The sequence below is a fragment of the Cataglyphis hispanica genome, chromosome 4, assembly GCF_021464435.1.
Source record: "Cataglyphis hispanica isolate Lineage 1 chromosome 4, ULB_Chis1_1.0, whole genome shotgun sequence".
Classification (NCBI taxonomy): Eukaryota; Metazoa; Arthropoda; class Insecta; order Hymenoptera; family Formicidae; genus Cataglyphis; species Cataglyphis hispanica.
In genome coordinates this window covers 1,035,007-1,054,701 of record NC_065957.1, presented here as the reverse complement: position 1 = coordinate 1,054,701, position 19,695 = coordinate 1,035,007, and the positions used below count along the sequence as shown (strand labels likewise).

Below are 19,695 nucleotides of genomic sequence, written 5' to 3'. Positions count from 1 at the left end.
TATATAGAGAATAACATATATATAAATTCATATCAACATTCTGTACATATTTCATCCATAAATATTTATAGAATGAACTATGGAAAAATTAATCTCAATTTTCTTAATATATTAAATTTTTTTGGCGTCTTTCCTATTATCATTGTCACTTTTTTAATTAGCACATAAAAAATTACATATAACCAATCTATTATTCGTGATGAGCGTGTCAATAGATATATTTATATTAATATGTTTTATGTAACCATTCTAAAAGCTTTCTATGTGATGTATTATGATACTTAAATAAGAATTCCGACACAATTCGATATTAAATTACTTGCTGAGCAGCGAAGAATATCGCACAGAATATTTTCATTATTAATTATACAATCGAGCGAGAGCTCATTTTTTGTGGTTTTTATTATACACGCAATATACAATCGATCTTTTGTATAAAGAAATTCATCAAGAAGTTTATGGCTTATTTTTGAAGATGCGATAAAAGATTATATAATCAGAAAATTTAATAAAAAATAATGTGTTAGATGATTACGATGAACGGCGAAATATTTTGGATAATGAAATATCGGACGAAAAGTTGTAAAGAATGAAATATTTTGGATGATAAAATGTCAGAGAAGTATTAACAAACAAGTGTCGAACGGGGAAATAGCAGACAATGAAATAATTTACTATCAAGCTTACGAAGATTTATGAATCTTGTGCATATCAAAAGCATATTAGTGCTCTCCGATTAAAAGATCACTTTTTGCCTTGATTATAAAATCACAAGTTATTTCGTCACCCTTAATTTTTAAAGCTGATATATCTCGAAGCTTTATTTGATGTTCACATTAAAATAACTGACCTCATAAAACGTTACACTGTAGTTAGTTTGCCTTCATCTACTCTCGGCAAGCTGTCAGAAATTTTTTCTTGGAAGATAAAACCACATCTTTGTTATATAACATCATGTCAGATTCTCGCATAGTGATTTTACAATCGAAAAACACACTGTGATCGGGATTTATAACTTTTCCCCGGTCGAAAATGTTCATGCTAATGTTTAAAAAAAAGTCTTTTAAACGTATTGTGTGACTTTTTAAATTTTTGCATTATTAAGTTCGCTTATCAGTCTGATCGATAAATCTATATAGTATTTAAAAATTGCGAAAAAATTATAAAGGAATCTGTTATAGCATGTATATTTTTTATGAATGCTCTTATATTGTATATTAATACTGTGTATTAACAGTACTGTATTTTTATGACGAGATCTTTATATTTAAGAATTCTGCGAAAAGGAATTACGCATATATATATATATATATATATATATATATATATATATATATATATATATATATATACACATATAAATGCAAATTGAGAAAAATGGGCATTTACGATGATGTCCTAACATTTACGCAAAATTCACTATAATTTAGTATTTTTTTAACTCTTGCGGTTTAAACAATAGTGTACAATATAGACACATCTCAATAACATTAATTACTGTACATATCGCATGACATATTTTCATACGTGATCGTTTTATATTCTACAATATATGGTCAGAGTATGATTACATGAACAATGAAATGAATTTTTTTTTTTTATTGTATTTATTTTGGATATATCGGTGAGTATAATAATATATTAATATGGATATAAAAGAGAAAGATGGAAGGAAACAAAATGGTTAATAGTTAGGCATTTATATTGAGATAAGATAATTTTTAATTATATGTCAATACTTGAAGAAGTGAATGTAAAATACAAAACAAGAAAAAATGTTATATATAGATCGTCCAAATTTTATTATTTAAATTATAATAAATTAAACAAAAATAAAACGCTGGAAGTAATTGCCTTCTGTTGCAATATACATTGTGATACATCTTAAAAATGATTTTTGTTTTCTTTGGGAAGGAGACAGAGAGAGTATCAGAGTTTGTCTGAATATTTTCAAATTTTATTTGTTTACAGATCATATTCATAATTTCAATAAAAATATATATAAATGTAGAATATCTAAATATTTTTCCATTTTATTCTTTCAAATAGAAATATTGACAAATTAAAGATAAACAATCGTAATGTCACATTGTTTTTGTTATTCATAATCGCACACAAAAAAAATCGATACAACATGCTTATAATGAAAAGTATTTTTTTTAATATATTGTGAAAAATAAAATTTGAACGATTTGTTTTCTTTTGATATTTCTTGTCTAGTTTTTACATTTAATTCTTGAAATACTAACATATAATTGAGAGTTATGTATATCAAAATATATATGAAATTGTATGATATATATAGAACATGCAAGTGCATAACTGGATGGCCTGCCGGGCCACACCGCTGGCAGCAATTTCTATATTTTTGCGTAATAAATGTCAACACAAAAAGAGAGAAAAGTAAGCTTACAAGACATAGTTAGGAGACAGAAATTACGTTTGCGCGATGCCAATGACATAGCGCAAACAATTTTGCCCCATATCTTGCGAGTTATATGCAAAGATCTGTCATAAAACATGTTTATTAAAAAAAACAAAACATATTTTGCTTGCCATTTTCATCCATTTATATTGGCTGCCACATTCGAAAGTACCCGATTTAGTATGTTTCAACAAGTACTGTGATATTGAAGATAATTAGAAATATATATGACTTTTAAATGTATCGGACTTATTTAACATTATTTAACATCTTTTACCAAATTCTATGAAGAATTATTATATAAATAATTATTATTAAAATATTGATTATTTTATGTATAGATTTTTGAATGGGTGTGATATGTGTTCATCGCATATTTCAATGCAGCTTTTGATCATTTTAACGGTTTTTAATATTGTGTGTGTGTGTGTGTATAAAATGTGTTGTGTGTGTGTGTCAAATTCTAAGAAATATTACGAATTTATTTAGCATATTGTATACATTAAAACGACTTTTATAACTTTTTTATTACATATCTGTCAACGCATCATGAAAATTTTATTAATAATTAATCTAAAACGAAAGTTGAAACAAAAAGTTTTCTTATACAGTAAGGTCGTTAAAGCAAAATTAATATAACGAAATGGAAATGAACATTTAAATTGTTATATCATCAATTGTTATATTATAACTCAATGTATTGCAACGAAATTGCCATCCATTTGTAACTAATATCCTTAGAATAAGAATTTTACAGTAAGGAACTGATGTATATATATATCGCTAACGAACGATTTTAATCGTTATAGATATCTTTTTGAAGTATATATATCTCTCGATTAGGAGAACCAACGCCAATAATAATCTCGATCTTGAGATATATATACATATTGTCAATATCATATCTCTGAGTAACATTTGAAAAGTTTTAGCTATCATTCGTTGTTAAAGAGTTATTAAGAAAAGTCCATATAAAGTAAAGTTGGAATATAGATCGTGAAAAATTTAATTTTGAACATAGTTTATATAAATATTATTGCGCATACTATACGCATGAATACCTATAAATAAACACATTTTTATATAGGATCATATATTTAAATATGTTTTAAATTAAATAATATGATTGAAGAAGGAATTTCCATATTTGCTACTTTTCACATCTAGTGAAATCCAACTCACATCCTCCAATTTTTTCAATGTGAATCTATAAATAATTGTACGGATTTATATAAGTTTGCAATTTTTTTTCACGCATAATGAGATTTATTTCACATCGCCTGATGCTTTCAATGCGATGAGGTCTATAATTGTACAGTTATTAATTATAATTTTTGTCACATTGAAAGCACATATGTGAGAGTCGAACCTGTGTGACATCATACAATTGTAGATTTTGTCACACATCATAAATACCGGACAAACGAAAGAGTTATATTGTGTGTATTTTATAATAAATATTTAATAAAAGAATAATAAAAAGAAAACTATAAATTTTTGTGAAATTGTGAAGCGTTTCGAGTTAGAAAATATTTTTGAATACTCTCTATATAAAGATTTGTTTACCCAAGTGTGTTTATGTATAATATATGTATACTAATATCCGTATAAATTAATTGTGTCACGAATATATTAAATTTTTCTTTGACATCTGTATTTAAATCTTACTTTATACGCACTTTTAAAAATTTTTTAATAAACAAAACGGCTAAAATTTTTCAAATGTTACTCAAGATTACGATAACATCATACAACCTATTTTTCCCCATTCTCTCAGTTTAACGAACAAATGTATAACAGCTGAAAATCTTTACATCTTTTTACAGCGAATATTGCGAAGAGAATCGATTTATAAAAAAAAAAAAAAAATTACAGATTCCACATTAAAAAAAAAAAACTGGATTGATCTTCATACAGTTTTGAAAAATGATCTTACTTAAAATTCAAGATTATCAAATTTTTACTCTCTCAAAACTCTATAAATTTTTCTGAAGTAGTTTTTTGCATAATGTCAAGTTTATAGGAAATATATAATGATTTCCATTAAAATGAAACATCCCATATGTCAAAGTCAAAGTTATTTGGACTGACTTCTTTAATTAATATATATTTACCATTATTTTAAAAATATATATTTTTATGTTGAAAGTAAAGAGAAAAAAAGTAAGAAAGAGAAAAAGAGAAAGGAAGGCGAAGGAGAAATGAGAGAGATAGAAAGAAAGAAATAGAAGATAAGATTGAAGGGAGAGAGAGAAAGATACAAATTTTAAAATTTTGCTTTTGGTCGTTCTATAAATTAATTAACGCTTAAATTAACTGGAGTTTGGTCAAAGAGGCCTTTAGTATAAGTGTTATAATACATAAATATATTAACTGTTAAAAAATTGATGAGTGCTTTAGATAAAAAGAGAGAAGGATATTCAAAAATATAATTTCATTTTTAGAATCGAATACTTTAAGTACATTATATGTCTATGTTTAGGGAAAGGTTCACATTCAGCGGACTCAACAGTTATGCATCGTCTTGTCAATATTCGACGTTGATTTGTTCTAAAAATAAGAATCACGTTCGATTGTTCTAAAAATAAGAACCAATCACGTTCGATTGCCACCCAATTATTGAATTCACTGAATGCGCTCAACCACTCATATCGATTAATGCCTAGGGTAACCAGACAATTATTCACCAATCGCAGAGCCTCATTTTCAACTGGTTAATAAGTGTAATTAATATACATAATCGAATTTAATAATATCCATAGTTTTAAATTTTGTCAATCACACCTATTTCTCTGAAGAATATAATGACTGTGATTACATTGCACATCACTCTTAAATAGATTTAATAACATCCATAATTCTAAAACTGGCCAATCACAACATTCCGTTTTTTTTAAGAATAGCTGTGATTGGTCAGTTTAAAATTTATTCGATTTATTATCTTTTGACGTAGCTGATCTGTGTAGTTCCTTCTCAAGGACCAGCTTTTTAACTGTGGATAATCACAACGTGGTCAAATGGAATGCTGTTGTGTAATTGTTTATTCGCGATTATGCAACATTATGTTACTTATTTAACTTCTTTAACCGCGAGCAGCGATTGGTTACGAACATCCTCCCAAAGATTTGCTCCTTTTCAACGTTCCACTTCTAATCGCATCATCCGATTTCATCGAATTTCTTAAACAACGTATTTCGTTAAATAGCAATAGTTTTCTTTTCTCTTCGGTACGAGAAACACAGGCATCCGAGAATGAATCGTTTCGTAAAGATCCTTAGGAGTAAGGAAACTCGTGACTATTTTATGAGGCAAGTGCTGCTGATTTGTTACGTTGCCCGTTATCGCTATTTATATAATGCCCATACACTGTACACGCGTATCGAAATTGCACGTGCGAACGACGTTTTTCTTTCAGCACGCACTTCTGGGGTCCAGTCGCAAATTGGGCGATACCGATTGCTGCCATTAGCGATATCCGGAGGGATCCCAAGTACATCAGTGGAAAAATGACTTTTGGTTAGTTTAACGATCCTTGCACGCACGTTCACGGTTCATTTTTGAAAAGGGATAAACATATTCGAAGGAATTTTTTTCTTCGATTTTTATAATATTCCTTATTTATCTAATTTATTTACCTAATAATTTTTACTTGCCTTGATGTTTTTTGGCCCAAGATTACAAGCAAGTATATATGTAAATGTCATTGAATTATTTTTCCTGTCCTTTTTTCCCAATAAAATTCCCTTAAGACTTCTGGTCTTGTCTGATCCTTTTTCATTATACTGACGTCATATTGAATTATGATGTCAGAAGCGTGAAGTCACAAGAAGTCACGAGTTTTTTTTTTTCTTACGAGATATATCGAAATAAAAGAAGTTTCTTTTTAAATTCAATCACGGATTGTTTATGGATAAGTAAAACATACTGAAAATTCTTTTTCTGATTCGTGAATTAATAAATAGTTTTGTCAATCGTTATAAAATCCATTTTCGCTGAAAATATAAACAAATAAGTATAGACGAATTATATGATATTTATTATTGCAAGATAAAAAAAGGAATTTTTGAAATTATTTAATCGATATTATCGCGTCCAATAAAATTTATTTATTTTTTCCGATTTTGCAAAAAAAAAAAAATTATATAATTTCTCACTTCTAACATTATAATTCAGTATGATATAAATAAAAAAAGTCAGGAACTTTAAATTAAATAACGCAATATATAGTGCTACAATAAGGACCCCACAAGTGGGACCCAGAAGCCTTAATAAAATTTATCCAATATCCTTTTGTTTGTCACAATTTTAAAAAATTATCCTGTAGAATATACATTTTTATTAGTTTTCAGAAATTTTAGTTATGATTGATATTTATCTTATGTATATAGAGATTATATGCAAGATTTTAAAAAATCAGTGAAACTACAATGATTTGACAATTAATATTTTTATTATCACAAAAAATTGTTTTTTAATTTTATTAAATTTACTCAATAAAATAGACAATAAATGTTATAAATATTTATCTAGTCTGTATATAATGAAATTATCAAAATAGCTCTGTTGAAAAATCTGTAATTATATCTATCTTTTATTAATATCAATTTTTTTAAGATTCTATGTTAATCTTTTTCAGCCTTATGTTTATATTCAGCAATGTTCATGAGATTTGCAATCAAGGTGCAGCCACGCAATATGCTTCTATTTGCCTGCCATTTTGTTAATGAAGGTGCACAAATTACGCAAGGTTGTAGATTTATTAAGCATCATTATCTTAATAAAAAAGAATAGTAAATTAAGAAATAGATGATATTTGCTTGCCAATAAGCATAATATTATATTAATTGAAAATTGTTTTATGCATATGTAGAGAGAGAGAGAGAGAGAGAGAAGTGGGAAAGAAAGAGAGAGAGACTTGTTAAACGTACAAATATATAAAATACAAATATAAGAATGTTTGATTAACAATATTAAGCATATTGCAATCATCTTTTTTTTGTTAATTTTTTGTCAATTTATTATATTTATATAAATAACTTATTTATATAAATTATTTATATAAATAATTATATAAATAATGGATGATTATTAATCACTCAAAAGAAATTTTTTTAAATGTATTATATATTTTTGATTATTTTTAGCAAATGTAATGTAGAACTTAATTATTACACAAATTAAAGTTTGTATAATAAATTTCTATAAAAATTATATATATATATATATATATATATATATATATATAGATACAAACTTACATAAATATATTATGCATATTTCACATAAAAATATATTAATATATAAAATATACACCTACATTGTTATTGAGTTTTGATATCGATAATTAATATTATAATATACATACATCTATAATACATATATATAAATTAAATTATTTTGAAATTGCAGTTTTTACTCTCTCTCTCTAGAGATGGTACAAATATAATATATATTTTGTTTCCAAAATTGCATTTTTAAATAATTGAAATTATATAAGGCACTAAAATATATGAATGTTTAAAACATTAAAAATGTTTATAATATTAGTTTTGTGAATTATAACATACTTTGTAAAAAAAACTGCCTTTAGCATTATAAGAGGGAGGAGGAGGAAGGTTTTTAATATAAGAAAATATGTAAATATCTTTGAATATACACATATATATAAAAATCTTAAAAATCTTTATATAAAAAGCTCAATTATATTCGGAGAATATATTATAGATATAAAAATATAACAAGTTATTATTTCGTATTGCCATTACAAAAATTTTATTCGCTGACTTAATTTGTAATCTTTTCATTTATCTATTTTTAATAATAATAACTTACATTTATAATGGACGGCACAGTTGCTCATGTAGAAATACAGCAATAGAGAGTTTTACATAATATTGAGTCTTACGAACTATGTATATATTATAACTATATATATGCTTTTTTTCAGATCTTCATTAGTATTATTGTACATGCGTGTGTGTGCATATATATATATACACATACACAATATGTTTGATTTTATCGAAATAAAATGTTAACATAATTATTTTTTTAGTTAATAGATATAAAAAATTACTTAATAGATATAAAAATTCTTTAAAATAAAATAATTAAAATAAAAAATTTTATTTAAAAATCTAGATAATGAAACATGAACGAAAATTTTTAAATGTTTACACAAATGTTATTTTACACAATTTTATTTTTTGAAATGGTATTTTGTGTATATATATATATATATATATATATATATATATATATATATATATAATTTTCGATTAGTCTTGTCAAGCATTGTTTGACAAATTTACTAATGTGCAATAAAAGATGGTTTCTAGTCAGGGAGGCGTATTAAAACAAAACTCGAATTGAGATTGTTTAATTGTTGCACCAAAAAAAACTTATGTCATGTGCATAATTAGTTTCATGAAAATTGTTTCTTTTAATCTGATGCATCACTGCATGTAACTCTTATTAGCTCAATGAAATTTAAAATTGTATTTTATAATTATTAATTTAAAAAAAAAATAATTATATGTCACACATATGCGTAACACTTAAGTCAAACACACTGTGTATATGTGTATGTGTGTGTATATTTTATATTTACCTTCTTCGATTTTGAAAAAATATTATCAGAGTTGGTAGTAGAACTATCCAACTGGCTTGAATTGACGAAGCACCAGCCAATCGACATTTAAACATATCATATCTAAAATCACAATGCATAGAATTTATATAAATCACTATTCATATAATGTAATCATTAATAAATAATTTTTAAGATAAACGCGTATAACAACTTAATAATAATTTTCAAATATTTATAAAGAGATATAAGTATTACAAGTACCTGGTTTCTTGATCATTTACAATATTATTAAATTCAGCTTCAACTAATTGCCCATCATAATATGTAATTAAATCTTCAAATGGATATTCAAAGCCCTGCTTACATTCACATTTATATCCACCTGTCTCAAATCCTCTTCCAAGAATGGGCACACACTGTAGAAATAAACTAGTTAAAATTTATCATTCACGAATATAAATGAAATTATCATGTGCAGAAAATATTTTGGAAATATAACAAATAATATAATCGTCTTTAATATTTTTGAATTTATACAGGGTATCACCACATTATTTCTTAAAAAGATTTTTGAGATCATTTGGAGACGAATTTTCCTCAACGAAAATGTTGAGAGAAAGTAATCATTTTTTGCAAATTTTCAATTTTTGTTATTTTTGTAACTTGTAAGCCTTAAATTAAAATTCAAAGAAAACTCTATCTGAAAAATTTCAGAATAATCTTTTAACTATAAAGTTTAATTTTCATTTTTTTTTTTTTTTTTTTTTTATTCACTTATAATTCAGAAACTATTCAATTTTCACTGAGAGAAAATCGTCTTCAAATGATCTCAAAAATCTGCCATTAATGGTGCGGTGATCCTAAGATATCGTGTACAATAAATATTACTATTATATTATTTAATATAATACTGTTATTTAAATAATGACTTACATATGACGTCTTCTTATCGCACTTGTGCGTATCTTTGAATGCGTTTGGCCGGTAAAATTTATCATCGCATTGGTTTACATCTACCTGAAGTAAGTCCATGGTAGCAGCTACAATACCTCTGTAAGTATCTTAATGTTAAATATGATCTTTCTCGTTTCTTCTCGTTTTTATTATGGAACTGGTTTCGTGTCTCCATAGCTTGTCTCTCACATTGAATTTTTCTGATACATATGCTCTCTTGTGTGCGCGTGCGCATATATAACACATACATATATTTACGGAGCATCCTCCACATATGATCGCACACAGACGAGAATACTTACTTGAATTCCAGTTTCTCCTTCAAGCTGTCCCAGCCGAAAAACGGGGATGCATAGGTAATTACCCACTTCTTCACCTTGCCGTTACAATCGAAATATGGAGTTGTCCACTGCCCATGGTCCAGGTTTGCTGCCCTACACACAGACGACCCATCCACTATATTCCCACACATTAGAATAAATCGTACTTTAGAGATCGGATTTCCCTTATCCTCCGGGACATAATCCTTTTATACTTTAACGCTTTACTTATCATCGCTTCAGAGCATATCGATAAGATATATATAATTCTCATTGCATAAATTTTGCATTAACAAATGCAATATACGCACTTCCTTACCTATAAAAATTCGGGTAGTGTTCAAACTTCTTTAGATGCTCTCCAGTTTCATTGAATCGAATTTTTATCTTCATGTAATATTTTTCCAACTGATCAAAGTTCGTCGCCCAACGTTGCTTTAATATTTGGAAATAATTTTTCTTTGTGTATACTTCATCTATATAGTACATAAATATAGGAAATAATATAAAGCCTTAATTAATCTAATATCTAAAATGTTTATGCATTGAATCTGATTTACTGATGGAACAAATCTAATTAAAAATTTAAGTAAAAATAGATTCTAACTTCTAAAGTTATTTTTTTTTTAATATGAATTTTACTTTACCTGTGTCATTCAGTCTTGCTAAGTCTTCGAGTTTAAATTTACGCGTATTTAATTGAGTCTTGTAAGCATATGGGGCGAAAAATGTTCTATTAGTAAATTTATTACGATCCCACATAACGCTGGATGACCATATCTTTGTATCACCAAGTATTAGGGCTAATGTCTCTCCCATCATTTGATCTTCCGTTAGCGGTCTGTCGGCTACTCTTTTACCTGAATATACTTCCAAAGGATCGGATATTTGAAGGAATGCACTGATAAAGTTTGCTAATCTAGTCGCCATTTTTGCTTCATTTTCAAAAAATTCTTCCGCGCCGAAACTAATATCACCGCGTAATACTAAATCTTGTGGTGCATAACTGGGGAAACACAATGTAGCAATATTGTTCAAGTTAAGATAAATATTTCAATAATAGAAAATGCAGTAATAGTACATACTTTTTGCAAGTTCTCGGATTTATGCTTAAAATAAATTTGAGAACCTGATCAATATTCATCTTTGTATCATGAAGTGCAGCTGGGCCAGTTGAATAATTCCTATAGTTATGATACTGTTCGAGATATTTTTCCCTGATATATGATTTTGCTTTTTCCCATTGTACAGGCATTTTATGAACCCCTGTAGAATAAAATTCTCATTAAAGTTACTTTTTATCGATTAATATCGCAAAAAGAAAAACACATACAGCCAATCCGCAGGCAATCAAAAGAATTATAGTATTGTTCTTGAGTCGCCCTTTCCACTATTTCGCCAAGATAAGGTCGTCGTACGACAGTTGGTAATCTATAACCAGGTTTACATCTGCATTGATACCCGCCTCTTCTGAAACCCCAACCATGTATCGGTTCGCACTGTAAATAGGATAGAGCAATATATTATATACAAGTTGATTCAGAACAACCGTTCGTCCTTAAAGGATCGTATTCCTGAATAAATTCTAAGACGACTTTTCCTTTATGAAAATTTTGTCTCAAGCTTAGTTTTTAAATTATAAAAAGAAATAGTTAGCAAATTACGGGTGGAATGCAGAAAGTAAGCAGGGATGACGCAACAGCGGTGTATCAGCTGTAACGAGCGCCTGTATCGGACGGTGAATTGCGCCGTCACCTACCTTCCTCCCTAATTCTATTTCTATTTCTTTTTATAATTTAAAAACTAAGCTTCAGACGAAATTCTCATAAAGGAGAAATCGTCTTTCAATTCATACGACTTTTTAAGGATGAACGGTTCTGAATATATATATTCATCACTCTGTATATATATATTTTTAATGAATGTAATTTAATTTATAATATTTAAATATATACCTCTGTAGTATCAGTTTTACATCTGGCAGTATTTGCAAATCTATTAGGACCACTGTTTCCTTTACCCTTGGGACATTGATTTATGTCTATTCGATCAAAATCCATTTCCATCACTGAGACAGCAGTATACCTAACGAATATTTCATTTATTATAATTTATAAACTTATTGTATCATTATATTAATATTATAATTAATTATATGCAACATACGTTGGATATTCAATATGTCTGAAACCAGTATGTCGTGGATAGATATCTGCTATAGGTGTTACTGCAGCTACAAGCCATCGATTGGATCGACTACAATCAAAATATGGCCTTGTCCATTTCACAGGGCCAGGATATTCATCAGCACCTGCAATGTAAATTATAATGTAAATAAAATAAGTGTGAAATTCAGATGGAATTGTTCATAATTCCTGTATTACCAGGTGGACCATGGAAAGAAAATGTTTCATTTGTATTATTGGCATAACGAATTTCAACTTGGTAAGTTGTTTTAGTATCATGTCTTTTATCCACGTTATCTGGTAACCATTTTTTGTACCTATAAATAAAAGATAGGATAGGATAAGATAAATGTCCTATAAAATATATGAATCAATGTTAATTAATCAAATTTAATGTTTTTTAAATTTTGTAATTGTTTACTAGTAAAAAGAATTGCTTTGTTGTACCATTCGTTTATACGATAAAAATCAGTAGTGTAGTCATCGCTGAGCCTACTAATAGGAAATGCTCCTAAATCTTGCACGGTGAATGTATTCCTAGTGGATATTCTTTCTAGATGTATAGGATCATTGAAATCATCTGCTCTGAAGGTGCGCGGTGCAAATCTGGGATAAGTTTTATTGAAGAATCCTCTATAGGATGGCGAATAGGACATGTTGGGCGAAAAGTAGATGGCCGAGGCATTGATATATGGATTGGAAGAGACATCCGCCACCGTGGAAAGGAAGTAGTACATCATGCCTGGATCGTAAGTGTCGTTGATCGCTGGCCGGATAAATCGCGACTGCAAAATATAACTCCAGAAGAAGCTCCTGCTGAGCGCCATATTATGGAGATGCAGCAAGGCCGTGCGATTGGGAAACACGGGGTTGATATTGATATCCTTGATGTCGGGCTGATGTGACACCGCGTCTTCCGGCAGGTACAAATCACCGAGATGCTGAATTTGACAATTGTCCTCGGTCACCTTGTCCATTCGCATGCGAATCTCGTCAAAAGCATCGCGGGTGTGCCACTCGTACTGACCGACCACGACAACGCCCAGCAGATAGTGTAACCAGCACGCGACAACGATCGGCGTCATCGCGCGAAAAAAGGTAATCATTTCTGAATATTTTCTTTCTTCTTTTTGATCGAATCAATCTGGACCGTGATGTCGCATCTAAAAACTATTTTATAAGACACTTTATAATTTCAATGAACACTTTGCATCTTTGCTTCCTTCCCCTTTCTACAATTCGTATTAAGCCTGTTTTCTCTTATTATAAATTAAAAATATTTGTTATAACAAAAAGTCTTTAGCACTTTTTGGATATGTTGCGTGGAGAATCGATTTTTAAATACTTCTATAATCTTTCGATAGAATCACACATGAACATTCGGAGTAAACAACGCCCAAACGGGCAATGTGTGTTTCCAAGTTTCCGCGAGTGCTCCGATTGTGACGTCATCGCCGATATATGCCGCATTAAAGGCCTATCCACGGACATAGTCGCATAAATATGCATAAGGAAATTGATTGGTCCATAGACAAATATAGATAAGGAAATGGATCAATCAATTTCCTTCTGCATATGCTTATGCGACTATGCAAATTCGTTTGAATAGGCCTTTATTTTTCAGGAAATATATCTTGGAATCGGATTGACTAATTTTAGGGTAATATTCCATTTGTCATATACGACGAATTTGTCAGATGTGGTGTGGTTGGTTATCGAATAGAGAATCTCTAGAGTTTCTATCGAGATTCTAAAAATTCTCTATTTAGCCAACCGACAAAATTTTATCGTATAAATGTAATATATCAGCTTTATTTGAATCGATCGAAATCGAAAGTTTGTAAAATTGAAAATTTATTTGTCATTAAAGTAAAATGTTATTAAATTTTTTATTACAACTTCAGTGGAGATATTTTAATTGAAAGTTTGGCATCAGAAATATTTGACATCAGAATTCGGAGCTATTATTTAGTAGCATCTCGACGGTATGCCATGTGAATATAGTTGTACGACCAGTTTAGACATTTTTTTATGTATGTCTGAACTTGATGTCGCGACACTACCGCGCATCTCTTTTGATATAAAAATTTATTTCTAAAAAATTATTTTTATATTTTGCGCATGTTTTAATTAAATATTCTTTTTCTAACAATATATAGAATTATGATTGAAATAAAATGCTAGATTCACCGGTACGAATTATTAAAATTTCTCTTATTTAATATATTATTAAAAAATATTGCTTATAAAAAATCATTTTCGGAAAATATTGTTTCTCCATGAAATAAGTTTAACTTATCTTCGAAATTTCCGCGCCTATTAAACTAATTTAAAATAAATTTTTCACGCACGTTCCCAATTCTTATTGATTCAAAACAATCAAATTAGTTGCTCTGAAATAAATCTCTTCAATTGTCGGTTTCATCCAAAGAAATCTTTTGCGTTACGTTTCATCATCTCACCACAGGACGGTGTCTGCATATGTTCTCGAATTATACCGGGTGCGCAGAAATAAAGAAATGCACTTCCCTTACTACGTGCATAAGAATAGTTTCCAAAGCGTAAGAAGAAAACAAAAGTATGACTTAATATGAGATAACATTTAGGCGACCTTTATTATGATAATCTACATAGCGCCCTAGTCCAACGACCCCTTGAAGAAACCGGGCTCCGCCTTTACGTCCTCTGCTCCTCCTTTTTTTCGTCCGAATTACGCACGGCTGTTCTGCCAAGCGATGGTTATTGTCCTGTAATACAGGTTCACCCCTATTTATCCCTGAAAAAGGGAGAATTTCTCTCAGAGGCAAACGAGTTTGCGCGAAAGCGAGTAAGGAGAAGGCAGCACGACTCACTGCAGGTCTGCTGGGGGGCTGATGTTAATGCCACACTGTTTATGCTAGCTTGTGAGGGGGTCTCTCCTGAGAAAAATCTTCCTCACTGTCTGCATTCGTGGTGTGGATCGCCGATATTAACGTGGGAAACAAACCGAACTTGCACAGCGCGGTCATTAAGTATTGTCGTCGGGAAAAATTCTCGTCGTCCTCTCAGCTGCTGTGCGCTCGAGCATCACTTGATTCTCTGCACATGCTCTTGGGCTCACGCTATATATCTTGTACTGATAGCCTTGTATCTGACATTGTTTCAACAATATTTCATCGGTATTTGAAACTATCAAACAACATCGCTTGCGTTTTTACTACAGTAGTAAAGAATATATTTAATATTTTTTTTTTTTTATTATTCTTCTTTGGAGAAAATAAACTTATTTAAAAGAATATATAATCAATTATTTTTAAATTGTTTTCGAAAACCTATCATTCGAATAAAGAATATGTTGTTTTTGCCTTTTGGGAGCATAGATGTTTGTTATTGTTACTTAGCGCAAGACATATGTACGTATAAAAAATAACTGTGCGACTATATCTCTACAACATAGCATTTTATATATTGTTGAAGCAATACCAAGTAGTTTATTCTCATTTCAAACTTTTATGTCAAAATTGTGCTTCCAATTAAAATATCTCCACAACTAAAATAAAAAATTCTGTAACAAAGCTAATAATATTTTTTCTGATATCATATCGATACAAGCTTTCAATACAAGCGACCAATCTGAATAAGATTAATATAATCAATTTGATTTCGAAATCTATATTTCTTCCGCGAAACATAACATTTTTCATGTTTCCAGATTTTAGACTATATAGTGCAGTGCTAGGCTACTCTCGAGTAGCGTGAATAGAGGTAACGATCCAAGCGCGTAGATCCGTGGGCGACATGTTTTTTCTCAATATATTCAACGACGTATTTGAAAGAACGTGTTCGTGGAAGTCTCGCGCAGCCGCTACGGCCCTGAATTTGGCGGAAGTGGAGATAATCTCATTATAGCGAACTAAAGCCTTGGATAGTATACTATTTCGAAGTTTCATTGTAATTATTAATCATTTTGATCGCCATATTGGATCTACCATTTCAAATTTTGACAATATATTTTGATATATATCCTGACATTAGATTTGAAAGCAGTTTCTAAAATCCTTAAATATAAAGTTATAGCTAATATAATTAATTTAATTTTTAATTACATATTTAATTATATATTACTATATTAGATCTGCTATTTCAAGTTTTTAAAGTTTAATTAAATGCAGATTGGATATTATAGCGATCTCAAAAACAATTATGCTTCTTATTTCTAGCATAACTTTTTTAGTGCTAATTTTTGTTGATATTTTGTTTCTAATTTATTGTTATTATAAAATAATATTTTACATTATCTCAGTTTAATTAAATTATTTTACATTATCGCATATAAAAAACTTTACTTATTATTATGTCTGTTCAAATAATGCAATTTAACTCCATTCGTTAATTTTTAAAATAGATGTAAATATGAATACATTTATCTTAATTATCTATATAATTTCAATTTTATAAATTTACGGTTTTAAATCATGATTAATGCGCTTTGTTTTATATGATATGGTTTTATCAATACTTGAATGCTACATTTTGCATTGCAAAACGAGTACGTAAATATGCACAAATCATAGCGATAAGAACTTTTTAAAAATTAATAGAAATTCGTTAATGTTGCTTAAATTTCAACTCTCCATCGATCATATGGTGCATGAGGATTGTAGAAAGATGTATTATTTGCATACGGCGCAGACAATTGATTAATGTGACAAGGACGGCAAATAATCCAAATATAGAAAGAAAAAGAAGAAAAAAAATGTGTGTGTGTGTGTGTGTGTGTGAGAGAAAGGAAGAGAAACAAAGAAAGAGCAAGAGAGAGAGAGAGAGAGAGAGAGAGAGAGGCAGGAAAAAAACGAAGGAAGTAGCAAACACGACAAAGAGAAAATTAAGAGAAAGGAAGAAGGACGAAAGAGCGATCAAGGAAAGAGGCAAAAAGAAAAAGAAGGGGAATAAAATAAGGGAAAGAGGAAAAGGAAGGTGCGCAGCAAACGGCGTGTGACGATGTTCGAGAAGAATTTTTGTAGCAAGAACATTGCCTACTGGCCGGCTGTTGGTTGGTAGTTTTCAGAATGGTCCGCTTCCGGCAAAACCAATGTGGCACAACACGACGTAGTGCGACACCTGGCTGGCTCGTCTGCCTGCTTACTTGCCTGGTTGCCTGTCTGCCTGCTTATCTGCTTGCCTGCATGCGATTCTTACCAGATAAAAATAATCGCCAAGAAAATAGAAAAGTTCCAAGCCGAACAGGTTTCTGCAGAGCGAGAGCGAGCGAATCGACATATTCTTGCTCTCGCTCAGTTGTGGACCACACTGTACCGCTTACGATTTGCACGCAGGACCGTATAATATTGTTAGCTGATTCCGCCCGCTGAGATCGCCGTTTCGACGAAGCGAACATGCATTAGAGCACATATGCATATGCTTGCAGATACATATGTGCATCAGCAGTTCACACGACACAAATGTGCACCAACAATTCACGCGCAAAATTCACACGATTATAAGAGAGAAAAATAGATAGATAGAGAGAAGCTATTTTTGTAACATCGCCGTTTCAATTTAATTAAAAGCTTTTATTTTAAAAGCTCTTATTTTATTTTTTGAGAAAAAAAAAGAAGTTTCTTGCCATTGACTCGCAAGAAAGAAATATATACTTATTTTATTTTTTGTTTTACTCTTTTTTATTTTATTGAAATCTCTAAGATTTTGCGCGTTTTGATAATATGATAATTTAAATAAAAGAAAATATTTTGCTAAATAATTTTTCCATGTTTTATAGAGTTTCATGATCATGTATTGCATGATGAAATTTTTTGGAGTAAAAATTTTGCTACAGATAAATACTCTTTGCGCAACGAAAATGCTATAAAAAAACTAATTTAGATTTATAAAATATAAATATTTAGATTTGTAAAAAAAAAAAAACGACACACAATTTGAGTGTTTTAATTTATTTTATAATATTTAGAACAATTTATCTTCATGGTCGATGTAAATCATAAAAAAATGAAATACTTGGATACATTATAAACTGCATGAAAGAGCAAATTGTATAAAATTATTTTTGGAATAGAAAATTTACAAAAATTTAATATAGTAATCTTTATCTTTTTTTTTATACTTTCATATAAAACGTAACTGTTATATTAATGTTATACGAAATAATATAATTATAAATGCTATATTAATTTTTCTTAATTCTTTCTTAAATGCGATAATAATCTAGAATGAAAAACTTGGGTTACAACATATAGAATAATCTTAAGCTAATTTAATTAATTTAAAAAAATGCAATGGTTTTATGTATTGGACTTTTCCAAATCTTTATATCCTATATTAAGCCATTTATGTGCGGGGGAAGATAAAACGGGCAAACTCTTAAAATAATGAAATTAAAAAGAAACTTATTTTTAAAGAGATGATATATAATATATATACACAGATAAATGCTATTTATCTATTTTCATGTAAAATGTTTGGATTCTAATGTATGAAATGTTTCTATGCATCTTCGTAGAGCGTAATAGAAGACGGAATAGCATTTAGAGATCTTTGAGTTCGACAGTTATCTTCGTCGGGTAGAATTAAAACGGAGCGCACAGGGCGATTCGGTGTTTGTGTCGATCCTGAGTAAGGCGGAGCCCGTATATCCTGCGAAGAGAGGTGAGCGGTTGAATCGGATTGGACTAGGGCGCAATTCCGACGGCGGGCGCAAAGAAACTGGTTTCGGTTTTGAGGAGTTTGCACCATTGCACCGCTCTTTCAGTGAGACAGTCCAATTTATGCATCACGGCTATGTAGGCACTACACGATATCAAAACGCTGCGCCCGAGCCTTAAACTTAACTCATCGTTGTCGTCTCACGTATATATTATCATCGTAATTACTATCAGTCTCATCGTTGTCAATTATTATCAGTGCCATTATATCGTTATTGTCGTCACTGTCATCGCTCTCGTTATTGTTAGTAAAATAATTTACAAAATCTGTGTTTTGAACGTGTTACTTTGTTCAACGGACGGAGATTCAAATAAAATAAGAAGAAAAAGAAGAATCTATGTGTCTATTTATCTGTCTCATTCTTCGGTTCTCAATCACGTGAAAGTGCCTACGCAAACTAAATTTAATCCAAATGATTTGAAAACATCACGCACCGGTCACACATAATAAAACGAGCATTTTCCTCGTCGTTTCTTCTTTACCTCTTCGCGCGTGCCGCGTCCGCATATCGTTCGATGC

General features: G+C 29.8%; 2 protein-coding genes across 2 annotated transcripts; one reads left to right on the top strand and one right to left on the bottom strand.

The window, feature by feature from the left end:
• Positions 1 to 5,381: 5,381 nt before the first annotated feature.
• LOC126848956 (mitochondrial pyruvate carrier 1) lies at positions 5,382 to 7,610 on the top strand. The gene is made up of 3 exons (XM_050590360.1): positions 5,382 to 5,733; positions 5,841 to 5,941; positions 7,062 to 7,610. Exons 1-3 carry the CDS (start codon positions 5,678 to 5,680, stop codon positions 7,214 to 7,216), a joined length of 312 nt encoding a protein of 103 aa, XP_050446317.1. The 5' UTR covers positions 5,382 to 5,677; the 3' UTR covers positions 7,217 to 7,610.
• A 1,070-nt stretch (positions 7,611 to 8,680) lies between these two features.
• LOC126848924 (uncharacterized) lies at positions 8,681 to 13,900 on the bottom strand. The gene is made up of 12 exons (XM_050590281.1): positions 12,925 to 13,900; positions 12,676 to 12,794; positions 12,458 to 12,602; positions 12,247 to 12,376; positions 11,625 to 11,790; positions 11,377 to 11,557; positions 10,939 to 11,297; positions 10,611 to 10,767; positions 10,274 to 10,405; positions 9,951 to 10,068; positions 9,279 to 9,433; positions 8,681 to 9,137 (listed from the first exon to the last, which is right to left on the bottom strand). Exons 1-12 carry the CDS (start codon positions 13,581 to 13,583, stop codon positions 9,032 to 9,034), a joined length of 2,427 nt encoding a protein of 808 aa, XP_050446238.1. The 5' UTR covers positions 13,584 to 13,900; the 3' UTR covers positions 8,681 to 9,031.
• Between the last annotated feature and the right edge of the window lie 5,795 nt (positions 13,901 to 19,695).

Excerpts from the sequence above, each read along its gene's own strand:
- LOC126848956 (XM_050590360.1), top strand. The coding sequence starts at position 5,678 with ATGAATCGTTTCGTAAAGATCCTTAGGAGTAAGGAAACTCGTGACTAT. Across the intron at positions 5,734-5,840 it reads ACTCGTGACTATTTTATGAG|CACGCACTTCTGGGGTCCAG; the intron begins GCAAGTGCTGCT and ends TTTTTCTTTCAG. Across the intron at positions 5,942-7,061 it reads CAGTGGAAAAATGACTTTTG|CCTTATGTTTATATTCAGCA; the intron begins GTTAGTTTAACG and ends AATCTTTTTCAG.
- LOC126848924 (XM_050590281.1), bottom strand. The coding sequence starts at position 13,583 with ATGATTACCTTTTTTCGCGCGATGACGCCGATCGTTGTCGCGTGCTGG. Across the intron at positions 10,768-10,938 it reads AGCAAGACTGAATGACACAG|ATGAAGTATACACAAAGAAA; the intron begins GTAAAGTAAAAT and ends TGTACTATATAG. Across the intron at positions 10,069-10,273 it reads AAGGAGAAACTGGAATTCAA|AGGTATTGTAGCTGCTACCA; the intron begins GTAAGTATTCTC and ends AGATACTTACAG.